Source organism: Nanorana parkeri, unplaced genomic scaffold, assembly GCF_000935625.1.
Source record: "Nanorana parkeri isolate BGI_ZX_2015 unplaced genomic scaffold, ASM93562v1 scaffold3433, whole genome shotgun sequence".
Classification (NCBI taxonomy): Eukaryota; Metazoa; Chordata; class Amphibia; order Anura; family Dicroglossidae; genus Nanorana; species Nanorana parkeri.
In genome coordinates this window covers 13,673-26,079 of record NW_017309701.1, presented here as the reverse complement: position 1 = coordinate 26,079, position 12,407 = coordinate 13,673, and the positions used below count along the sequence as shown (strand labels likewise).

General features: G+C 54.3%; 2 protein-coding genes across 2 annotated transcripts in view; one reads left to right on the top strand and one right to left on the bottom strand.

The window, feature by feature from the left end:
• Positions 1-5,563, bottom strand: part of GPN1 (GPN-loop GTPase 1) — a 7,649-nt gene extending 2,086 nt beyond the window's left edge. Inside the window, 8 exon segments of the mRNA XM_018574970.1 lie at positions 469-514; positions 651-745; positions 1,893-1,971; positions 2,187-2,213; positions 2,215-2,268; positions 3,597-3,636; positions 4,702-4,795; positions 5,443-5,563. Of these exon segments, the coding sequence (XP_018430472.1) occupies positions 469-514; positions 651-745; positions 1,893-1,971; positions 2,187-2,213; positions 2,215-2,268; positions 3,597-3,636; positions 4,702-4,795; positions 5,443-5,532 (525 nt within the window). The 5' untranslated portion in view covers positions 5,533-5,563.
• Positions 5,564-10,963: 5,400 nt separating this feature from the next.
• DNAJC5G (DnaJ heat shock protein family (Hsp40) member C5 gamma) overlaps positions 10,964-12,407 on the top strand; it is a 10,820-nt gene continuing 9,376 nt past the window's right edge. The window contains exon 1 of the mRNA XM_018574974.1: positions 10,964-11,040. The gene's annotated coding sequence lies outside the window, so the exon portion shown is untranslated. The remainder of the gene's footprint in view (positions 11,041-12,407) is intronic.

Here is a 12,407-nt window from a genome sequence, read left to right as displayed (position 1 = left end):
ACACAGGAGATAATACCCCCGGCCCCCCCCCCGGGGACCCTCCATCCTGAACCCCACCGCAGGAGATGGTATCCCCCCCCCTAGACTCCATTCTGGATCCCACTACAAGAGGAGGATACCTCACACCCCATCCTGGTGTTGGAAATACAACAGTTTCTGGTGATGTAGTATCGTCTTCTGAGCACTAGATGGCGTGCTAACCTAGTCTATGTCAGTCTTCTATATGTGTACTTATACGTTTCCTGTTTGATGCTGTATTCCAGTATACATGTATGTAATGTTCTTCTACGACAGTAAAACCTAATTCAGCGTTCCTCAATATCTCAGAGCTTCATCTAAAACACATAACCAACACCCACATCACACAACTGTATGTGATTATAAGAGACACCCCCCACAATGTGACAATAGGAGTGCAGACATTGGTTATTAGCAGTTCCGTCTGTGGGATGTCACACATATACACACCTTGTTCATGACCACGATGAAGGGCAGTTTGGTCTTATACATGATGCTGAAAGAGAAGGAAGATACATCAGAAATATACCAGTGATGTCACATCTACAGCCCCCCCCCCTCCCCCACGCCACCATTCCAGCACCCACCCCCCTGCCCAGCACAGTGTACACCCCCCACATCACCACACTCACCTGCAGGCATACAGCATGTTGGACATGAATGTCACCGGATTGACGCTGCGCGATGTATCCATCACATACACCACCACAGTGGGGAAGGAGGAGGCCTGGAGAAGAGTGAACCATCAGCGGGAGGACAAAACAAAAAAATCACCAATAACAGAGCAGGAACCAAAGAGACCATCTACCGGGGTAGCCAGCTATGGACACTGTGTGCTAAACGCCCTAAAAATGTCCTCAAAGTACACAGGACCTGCATAGAAGGCTCTGGAATCCTCCCTCACACACCTGCCGAAAGGTGGGACATTGCTGTGTAAATACAGGAGCTGCTATCAAAGAAAACCATCCGACCCACAGATACAAAGTAACCATCCCTCTCTGATCAATGTTTATATACAATGTTACTTTGTATCTCTCTATCTTCCTCTGATCAATGTTTATAAACAATGTTACTTTGTATCTCTCTATCTCCCTCTGATCAATGTTTATATACAATGTTACTTTGTACCTCTCTATCTCCCTCTGATCAATGTTTATATACAATGTTACTTTGTATCTCTCTATGTCCCTCTGATCAATGTTTATATACAATGTTACTTTGTATTTCTCTATCCCCCCTCTGATCAATGTTTATAAACAATGTTACTTTGTATCTCTCTATCTCACTCTGATCAATGTTTATATACAATGTTACTTTGTATCTCTCTATCTCCCCTCTGATCAATGTTACTTTGTATCTCTCTATCTCCCTCTGATCAATCTTTATATACAATGTTACTTTGTATCTCGCTATCTCCCTCTGATCAATGTTTATACACAATGTTACTTTGTATCTCTCTATCTCGCTCTGATCAATGTTTATATACAATGTTACTTTGTATCTCTCTATCATAGTGGTCACATGACTGCAGAAGCTCCTTTGTATCTATGATAACGCAGGCAGGGGGTGTGATCCCATTGGCAGCATCCATCCAGGACCAGTGATGGATTTGTTTCATCATCCATGGACACCAGGAGCCGCTGCTGATCACTGCTGGAAGGGGGCGTGTCAGCCTGTGATGTCACAGCATGACTTCATAGGTGCTGCTCCCATTACAGGACCCACTGCACATATCTGTCTGCACTACCACAGGTCTGGCAGGAAGGGGACACAATACAGAGGACTTGGCAGGATCGGCGACTTATTATACTTCATTTTGCAGAACTAAGTATAGAGAGACACATTCAGCATCGGAGGATCTCCCGGGGACTCACCAAGGCTTCTGTAATAATGGCCCCAGAGGCTGACCAGGTGAAGACTTCGATCTGTCCCGGAGTGTCAATCACAACATACCTAAAAGGACGGGGAGAGGTGAACAGCGTCAAATCTGAAAACTCAAGCAGCTCCGCGGGGGCGGGCACATGGGAGGAGGAGTACTTATCCGATATTAAACATTCCATTTATCACACGGTGTGTATGGAAACATTGTTCACACATTATTATACAGCGGCCGCCATGTTTGTTTTTGTTCGCTGGAGAGCGGAGCGCCGGGTGACGGCAACACTCACCGACAATTCTTCTGCTTCTTCTCTATGTGCAGCAAAGAGGTTGAGGGCTGTGACAATCCCACCGTTGGGTCCCAGATTGTATCTGAGGAAATAGCTGAGGAAACAGAACTATGAAGACTGCCACACACATCCCGGGGACCCCTCTTCTTCCAGGACCCTTCTCCTCCCGGGGACCCCTCTTCCAGGGCCCTTCTCCTCCCGGGGACCCCTCTTCCAGGGCCCTTCTCCTCCCGGGGACCCCTCTTCCAGGGCCCTTCTCCTCCCGGGGACCCCTCTTCCAGGGCCCTTCTCCTCCCGGGGACCCCTCTTCCAGGGCCCTTCTCCTCCCGGGGACCCCTCTTCCAGGGCCCTTCTCCTCCCGGGGACCCCTCTTCCAGGGCCCTTCTCCTCCCGGGGACCCCTCTTCCAGGGCCCTTCTCCTCCCGGGGACCCCTCTTCCAGGGCCCTTCTCCTCCCGGGGACCCCTCTTCCAGGGCCCTTCTCCTCCCGGGGACCCCTCTTCCAGGGCCCTTCTCCTCCCGGGGACCCCTCTTCCAGGGCCCTTCTCCTCCCGGGGACCCCTCTTCCAGGGCCCTTCTCCTCCCGGGGACCCCTCTTCCAGGGCCCTTCTCCTCCCGGGGACCCCTCTTCCAGGGCCCTTCTCCTCCCGGGGACCCCTCTTCCAGGGCCCTTCTCCTCCCGGGGACCCCTCTTCCAGGGCCCTTCTCCTCCCGGGGACCCCTCTTCCAGGGCCCTTCTCCTCCCGGGGACCCCTCTTCCAGGGCCCTTCTCCTCCCGGGGACCCCTCTTCCAGGGCCCTTCTCCTCCCGGGGACCCCTCTTCCAGGACCCTTCTCCTCCCGGGGACCCCTCTTCCAGGGCCCTTCTCCTCCCGGGGACCCCTCTTCCAGGGCCCTTCTCCTCCCGGGGACCCCTCTTCCAGGGCCCTTCTCCTCCCGGGGACCCCTCTTCCAGGGCCCTTCTCCTCCCGGGGACCCCTCTTCCAGGGCCCTTCTCCTCCCGGGGACCCCTCTTCCAGGGCCCTTCTCCTCCCGGGGACCCCTCTTCCAGGGCCCTTCTCCTCCCGGGGACCCCTCTTCCAGGGCCCTTCTCCTCCCGGGGACCCCTCTTCCAGGGCCCTTCTCCTCCCGGGGACCCCTCTTCCAGGGCCCTTCTCCTCCCGGGGACCCCTCTTCCAGGGCCCTTCTCCTCCCGGGGACCCCTCTTCCAGGGCCCTTCTCCTCCCGGGGACCCCTCTTCTTCCAGGACCCTTCTCCTCCCGGGGACCCCTCTCCCAGGGCCCCTCTCGGCCTGAGACCTGGTGTCAGTACAATTTTGCTCGATGAACACAGGGAAGAGGTCTATACAAGGCAAAGTGTTATGCCCCGCCCCCTCCATCCCCCATATGATGTACACGTGGGGTGGAGGATACTGCTTCATCACCTCCTTGTAGTTCACCGTGTCCCGGATATCTGCAAGAGAGACAGACGGATCAGCCCGACATTTCCATACTGCGAACCCCGAGACATATAGATACAACCTGTATAGGGGTCTATAGGTACCAATGTTGGGGGGGAAGTATACCCTATATAGGGATCTATGGGTACCGATGGCGGGGGAGGGGAGTATACACCATATAGAAGTCTATGGGTACCGATGTTGGCGGGGAGTATACACCGTATAGGGGTCTATAGGTACCGACGTTGGGGGGAGGGGCGTATACACCGTATAGGAGTCTATAGGTACCGATGGTGGGGGAGGGGAGTATACACCATATAGGAGTCTATGGGTACCGATGTTGGCGGGGAGTATAAACCGTATAGGGGTCTATAGGTACCAATGTTGGCGGGGGAGGGGAGTATACACCATATACGATTCTATGGGTACCGATGTTGGTGGGGGAGGGGAGTATAAACCGTATAGGGGTCTATAAGTACCAATGTTGGTGAGGGAGGGGAGTATACACCCTATAGGAGTCTATAGGTACCGATGTTGGCGGGGGAGGGGAGTATACACCATATAGGAGTCTATGGGTACCGATGTTGGCGGGGGAATGGAGTGTACACCGTATAGGGGTCTATAGGTACCGATGTTGGCGGGGGAGGGGAGTATACACCATATATGGGTCTATAGGTACCGATGTCGGTGAGGGAGGGGAGTGTACACCGTATAGGGGTCTATAGGTACCTATGTTGGCGGGGGAGGGGAGTGTACACCGTATAGGGGTCTATAGGTACCGATGTTGGCGGGGGAGGGGAGTGTACACCGTATACGATTCTATGGGTACCGATGTTGGCGGGGGAGGGGAGTATACACCATATATGGGTCTATAGGTACCGATGTAGGTGGGGGAGGGGAGTGTACACCGTATAGGGGTCTATAGGTACCGATGTTGGCGGGGGAGGGGAGTGTACACCTTATACGATTCTATGGGTACCGATGTTGGCGGGGGAGGGGAGTATACACCGTATAGGAGTCCATAGGTACCGATGTTGGTGGGGGAGGGGAGTATACACCGTATAGGGGTCTATGGGTACCGATGTTGGCCGGGAAGGGGATCTCGTGGACGGCCGGGTCCAGGTTGATGATGTACGGCGGGGAGTTCTTCTCATGGAGATACGATGTCAGTCTCTGTAGGAGAAGAGGAGACATTTCAGCAGTGTGTGGACCCCAAATATCCTGTCCCCACCCCCAGATCAGCCAATTCTCACACACCAACAGTCCTATATCCTCCAGTCTGCCCAGGGAATGACCCCAAAAATCCAGAGAAGGATGTGACAGGAAACCCCCCAGCAGGGACACAGACAGAAATGAAAGTCTGAGACGGGGGGGGGGGGTTTCTAAAAAGCATAAAACCATTTACATTGAGAGGTTCTCTTTAATGGTGGACAAAGCAGCTGCACATGCTCACCTTCACTCCACTACCCAGCCCGGTACTTCTGGGTACACTGATCATGCGACTCTCCCCTGATTGGCCCAGAGCTGTCACATGGGGAGGTGGAGAGTCTTCAGGAAACATGGGGACCACATGGCCCCCAACTAGGTCATCACAGGACCCCCTAGAATGGAAACACAGGGCCCCTAACTGGGTTGTCACAGGACCCCCTAATACAGGACACCAGGGTCCCCTCCCCGGTACAGGTCCCCCAGCCGGGTCTTCACATAGAAGGATGTCATCCTATGATGGAGCAGTGCTGACACACACGTGACATATACAGAATACACCCTCCCCCTTCATTACACAGGCAGAACCGACCCCCCCATCCTCGCACACACACCTGGGTGAAGGTGGTCTTCCCGGACCCCGCCATCCCCAGAACGATCATACACAGCGGAGAACCACCATCCTCTCCTCCACCCTCTGCCATATTGCTCCTCCAATGACCCGCCACTTCCGCCTCTCACACAGCTTTATTTAGAACAGAGAGAATCACCGAAGGATGAGAGATGGGCGGATACCTACAGGAGGCCCCGCCCCCGGAGCGTCTAGAATGGCAGTACTACAGCTTCGTAGGCGGATCTCATTGGGCGGGGCTTTGTGGAATCTGCTCTGTGATAGGTGTGTGGGGGGAAAGAGGGCGGGCTATATAAGATTAGCATATAAAGATGAGTGCTCCGGACTTCGGGTAGTTGTAGCCTACAGATCCAGATGTAGAAGGAGGAGAAATGTATACAATGCTCAGCATGTCTGTCAGTGTCCTAAGAGGGACTACAACACCTAGCATACCCTATCACTGCCCTTAGAGGGACTACAATATCCATTATGCCCTATCACTGCCCTTAGGGGGACTACAACACCCAGCATTCCCTATCACTGCCCTTAGAGGGACTATAACACCCAGCATGGCCTGTCACTGCCCTCAAGAGAAACTCCAACTTCCCTATACCCTGGTACCATATGTAGAGAAACTACAACTCCCAGCTTGTCCTATAACTGGCTGCCCCTAGAGGCACCAGAACTCTCAAATTGTCCTGCCAAGGGTCCAATAGGGACTACAACTCCTAACATGCCCTACCACTGCCCCAAAGGGACTACAACAACCCGTGTGCACTATTGTTCCATCTAGAAGGACTATAACTCTCATTGTGCCTTAATAGTGTTTGTAGAGGGATTACAACTCCCAGCATGTCTTATTACTGTCCCTAGAGGATCTACAACTCCTAACATGTCCTGTTATTATCTATAAAGAGACTACAACTCCCAGCGTGCCTTGCTACTGTGTCCAGAGGGACTAAAACTCCCAACATGCCTTGTTACTTCCCCTAACCAGAATACTTCCATTGATGTACATTCCGCAGTCACAATATCTCCTGATAAGTTTCCACTCACCGCATAGTTCGGGGCGTTCCTTTAAGGAAAAATTACTGTAAAGTTTGAAAAAGAAAAAGTTTTATTTACATTATGTTGCAATACATTTATACCCAGTTTTTTGGGTAAAATATAAAAGTCGGGGTCACGTCGGGTAAATAGACACCAAACACGTCAAGCTTTAAAATTGCGCGCGCCCGGCGAAACCGCAAAAAACTACCATACCCAAAATTTCCCACAGGCGACGCTTTAAAAGCTTTTACCGCTCATCAGTTTCGTGTTATCGGTGATTGACGGGCCGAGAATTATTGCTCGCACTGCGACGTTCACGGCGATATGTAACATGTGCGGCGTCATGGGCGCGATCGTCGTTTTCTTACGGAAGCGCACCCGACGCATGTTTGCACGCGTGTATGTAGGGGTGGGGACTTTAAACCATTTTTTTCAAAATTCTTTTTCATGTGTGACTTAATTTTTTTTCCCTATTTTTCACTTAACTTTATTGCTATCACGTAGGGGGCTAAGAAACACCCCCCCCTATGTGATCGCAAAGAGGATGTGACAGGTCCTCTTTATGGAGACATCAGGGGTCTCCAAGACCATTAATGTCACCTAGGGACCCCCCCAGAGAGGTCTGCTTCATCAGCTTCTGATAGAGATGGGTAGCTCATGAGTGATCCGGATCTATTGAGCGGCTCCCTCACAAGAATGAAAGAGCGGTGGCTCAGTAAAAATGAGCGCCGATTCTTCTGGTCTGTGCTCTGCTGGGACTTGTAGTCCCGCACAGCTGGGGGTATTCTGCATTGCTGGATGATGATTATAAAGCAATGCAGAATAGCACCAACTATGTAGGACTACAAGTCCCAGCAATGCATTATAGTGGTGGTGGGAATGCTGGGGGTATTCTGCATAACAGACAAGCAATGGTTTTACTTTAAAAATAACTCCCGTTCCCTCCCTCAAACTACACCCCCGTCTCATTTCCTCTCCTACTATAGTAAAGAGAGCTGTTTAGTGAGCCGTGAGCCGTTTAAAAGATCCGGATCTTTTCAGTGAGCGATCCGATGAGGAGCGCTCATGCAGATGAACCGTTTTGCCCGTCTCTAGCTTCTGAAGCTGGAGAGTGACACGAGAATGCGGAAGTGATGTAATATACAGCGGAGAGGGGACCGGAGGGAGATCGTGTACCCATCTCCCTCTGATCCCCCGTGACAGAGCCACCATGCTGGTCCCGGGCACAGCCGAGCCCGGGACCAACGGGAGGGGGAGGGGCGGCGCTCCGATCGGCACCCCATACAAGCGATCCGCTAGCTCTATAGCTTGTATGTCAACAGGCATTGCTGACTGTTTTAAAAACTTTGGTCGTTTCCCGAGTATTTTGCGGTGCACCCGAGTGGGCGGGGCTAACAGTTCATACACACGGCCTGTTACCTCCAGCAAGCTCCCTGTCGGCCATTTTTATCGCACAGCGGCCGGCCGGGAGGCGGTTAAAGTCAAAATCTTTTTAATCTATTCCAAATGCTGATGAAATCACTTACAACGGGCTTGATGTGGAAAAGCTTTAGAATCAGCCGTTCCCCTGAGCACCGGCCCTGAAATCCTGTCCTAGGGTGGCTCCTTTCCCTTGCGGGGTCCTATGGGGCCGCCCTCGTGTGTGTGCTAATACGCTGTATGTGTCTCCAAAAACACAGCCAGACAAGACACCCCCCTCCCCCTCTCCTTCCTCCATTGTTCAAGTTAGTAGATGTAGAGTGGCTGCAGCTTGCTCTGTCTTTGTGATCTTGTACTGGACAGGAGGTTCAGGGAAGCCGAGCTGAGCGAGTCGGAGCTGTTCAGAAACATGATGACTGGAAGTGCTTTGGAAAAAAATGTAAAGCAACTCTTTGCTGAGGAATGTGTGTGAGATTTATCCGGATTCATCATTGCAATAAAGTTTGAGAGCTTAATACTACTGTAAGTGCTGGACAGGAATAGGGCTCTATAGGGGCCCTAGGGTCAGGTACTGGGCAGGGATAGGGCTCTATAGGGGCCCCTAGGGTCAGGTGCTGGGCAGGAATAGGGCTCTAAAAGGGCCCTAGGGTCAGGTGCTGGGCAGGAATAGGGCTCTATAGGGGCCCCAGGGTCAGGTGCTGGGCAGGAATAGGGCTCTATAGGGGCCCTAGGGTCAGGTGCTGGCTAGGAATAGGGCTCTATAGGGGCCCCTAGGGTCAGGTGCTGGGCAGGAATAGGGCTCTATAGGGGGCCCCAGGGTCAGGTACTGGGCAGGAATAGGGCTCTAAAGGGGCCCCACGGTCAGGTGCTGGGCAGGAATAGGGCTCTATAGGGGCCCCAGGGTCAGGTGCTGGCTAGGAATAGGGCTCTATAGGGGCCCCTAGGTGCTGGGCAGGAATAGGGCTCTATAGGGGCCCCTAGCGTCAGGTGCTGGACAGGAATAGGGCTCTATAAGGGCCCCCAGGGTCAGGTGCTGGGCAGGAATAGGGCTCTATAGGGGCCCCAGGGTCAGGTGCTGGCTAGGAATAGGGCTCTATAGGGGCCCCTAGGTGCTGGGCAGGAATAGGGCTCTATAGGGGCCCCTAGCGTCAGGTGCTGGACAGGAATAGGGCTCTATAAGGGCCCCTAGGGTCAGGTGCTGGGCAGGAATAGGGCTCTATAGGGGCCCTAGGGTCAGGTGCTGGCTAGGAATAGGGCTCTATAGGGGCCCCTAGGTGCTGGGCAGGAATAGGGCTCTATAGGGGCCCCTAGGGTCAGGTGCTGGGCAGGAAAAGGGCTCTATAAGGGCCCCTAGGGTCAGGTGCTGGGCAGGAATAGGGCTCTATAGGGGCCCCTAGGGTCAGGTGCTGGGCAGGAATAGGGCTCTATAGGGGCCCCAGGGTCAGGTGCTGGGCAGGAATAGGGCTCTATAGGGGCCCTAGGGTCAGGTGCTGGCTAGGAATAGGGCTCTATAGGGGCCCCTAGGGTCAGGTGCTGGGCAGGAATAGGGCTCTATAGGGGGCCCCAGGGTCAGGTACTGGGCAGGAATAGGGCTCTAAAGGGGCCTCACGGTCAGGTGCTGGGCAGGAATAGGGCTCTATAGGGGCCCCAGGGTCAGGTGCTGGCTAGGAATAGGGCTCTATAGGGGCCCCTAGGTGCTGGGCAGGAATAGGGCTCTATAGGGGCCCCTAGCGTCAGGTGCTGGACAGGAATAGGGCTCTATAAGGGCCCCTAGGGTCAGGTGCTGGGCAGGAATAGGGCTCTATAGGGGCCCCAGGGTCAGGTGCTGGGCAGGAATAGGGCTCTATAGGGGCCCCTAGGGTCAGGTGCTGGGCAGGAATAGGGCTCTAAAAGGGCCCTAGGGTCAGGTGCTGGGCAGGAATAGGGCTCTATAGGGGCCCCAGGGTCAGGTGCTGGGCAGGAATAGGGCTCTATAGGGGCCCCTAGGGTCAGGTGCTGGGCAGGAATAGGGCTCTAAAAGGGCCCTAGGGTCAGGTGCTGGGCAGGAATAAGGCTCTATAGGGGCCCCAGGGTCAGGTGCTGGGCAGGAATAGGGCTCTATAGGGGCCCCTAGGGTCAGGTGCTGGGCAGGAATAGGGCTCTAAAAGGGCCCTAGGGTCAGGTGCTGGGCAGGAATAAGGCTCTATAGGGGCCCCAGGGTCAGGTGCTGGGCAGGAATAGGGCTCTATAGGGGCCCCTAGGGTCAGGTGCTGGACAGGAATAGGGCTCTAAAAGGGCCCTAGGGTCAGGTGCTGGGCAGGAATAGGGCTCAATAGGGGCCCCTAGGGTCAGGTGCTGGGCAGGAATAGGGCTCTATAGGGGCCCCTAGGGTCAGGTGCTGGGCAGGAATAGGGCTTTATAGGGGCCCCCAGGGTCAGGTGCTGGGCAGGAATAAGGCTCTATAGGGGCCCCTAGGGTCAGGTGCTGGGCAGGAATAGGGCTCTATAAGGGCCCCTAGGGTCAGGTACTGGGCAGTAATAGGGCTCTATAAGTGCCCCTAGGGTCAGGTACTGGGCAGTAATAGGGCTCTATAAGGGCCCCTAGGGTCAGGTGCTGGGCAGGAATAGGGCTGTATAAGGGCCCCTAGGGTCAGGTGCTGGGGAGGAATAGGGCTCTATAGGGGCCCCTAGGGTCAGGTACTGGGCGGGAATGGTGTTATATAGGGATCTCCTGGACAGGAATAGGGCTCTATAAGTCACCTGGGTACTAGGCAGTAATGGAGCTCTATAGGATCTTGCAGTACGAACAGGGCTCTGGAAGAACAGACCGGAAGTGGGTGGTGTGTGCAGTCACTCAGCCTCCCTGTGCACTGTGTGGGAGGTGAGTGATGTCACAGTAAGTGACACACATCGGTCTCTTCGCCTAACACAAAAAGAATGAATGAACTGTGTCCCCTGGTGGAGAGTTCCCGCAGGTCAGGGCAGGATGCCCACAGAAAATATGGCCGCCCCGGAAATGTGCAAAAGTCACGTGGTGATAGGCTCGTTTCCGACTTAGGGAGAGTGATGAAAGGGGGCGGGGCCGGTTATTGCTGCACTTCCGGGATCCTCCGACACACAGCGCCACAGGGAGGAGGAGGGTCACCTACCGGCTGTGTGTGAGTACCGACCTCTCCATAGATATACCCGGGACACTGACCTGTACTGACACCTACCGGTCCATAGATATACCCGGGACACCTACCTGTCCATAGATATACCCGGGACACTGACCTGTACTGACACCTACCTGTCCATAGATATCCCGACCTGGACTGACACCGACCTGTCCATAGATATACCAGGGACACCGACCTGTACTGACACCTACCTGTCCATAGATATACCGACCTGTACTGACACCGACCTGTCCATAGATATACCAGGGACACCTAACTGTACTGACACCGACCGGTCCATAGATATAGCCGGGACACCTACCTGTACTGACACCTACCTGTCCATAGATATACCCGGGACACCGACCTGTCCATAGATACACCCGGGGCACCGACCTGTACTGACACCTACCTGTCCATAGATATAGCCGGGACACCTACCTGTCCGAAGATATAGCCGGGACACCTACCTGTCCATAGATATAGCCGGGACACCTACCTGTCCGAAGATATAGCCGGTCGGTGCGTCCTGTGTGTGCTCTGTGTGGTGTTATGATAATCAGATTACTGTAGTCCGGGGTCAGAGGTCACATCCTCCCCAGATTACAGACGTCTTTATCCTCCAGACTGTCCTCAGCTCAGGATAGACGGCAGGTGACGGCCCAGCTCCTCGCTGTGACCCGCTCCGGATTCATCACCCGTCCTCAGCTCAGGATAGACGGCAGGTGACGGCCCAGCTCCTCGCTGTGACCCGCTCCGGATTCATCACTCGTCCTCAGCTCAGGATAGACGGCAGGTGACGGCCCAGCTCCTCGCTGTGACCCGCTCCGGATTCATCACTCGTCCTCAGCTCAGGATAGACGGCAGGTGACGGCCCAGCTCCTTGCTGTGACCTGCTCTCCTCTTCTAACGAGCGCTCTGCCAATGAGGTGACATCACTGATCATGTGACCTCCATTGATCTTCATCCCCGGCGTGGTGACCCCCCTTTCATGTCACAGTGCCGGTGGTTGTCCTTTATATTTTGGGCTGCGTCCGTCCACTTCCTGCGCTCTGCCTCAGTACTCCTCTCTAGACCTGATAGCAGTGGGCGGGCTCTTGGGAGGAGTTATGCAAATGTCAGGGTGTCGGCCTGGAGTGATGTCATCTTCCTCCTCCGATGTCTCCAGCTTATCTCGGGGTCATAGATCAGTGCGGGGGTTGTAAATTCTCACGGGGGCCCTTTGTACTTCCTGTTTGCGCTGCGCGGTGATCTCCCTCATATACATGGACTTTGTGACATGTAGAGGCGCGCAGAGGACGGGACGGGGGAGACGGCGGAACGCACTGCGCTCCGGACGCATTTATTGGTAAGCGACATTCCCCCCC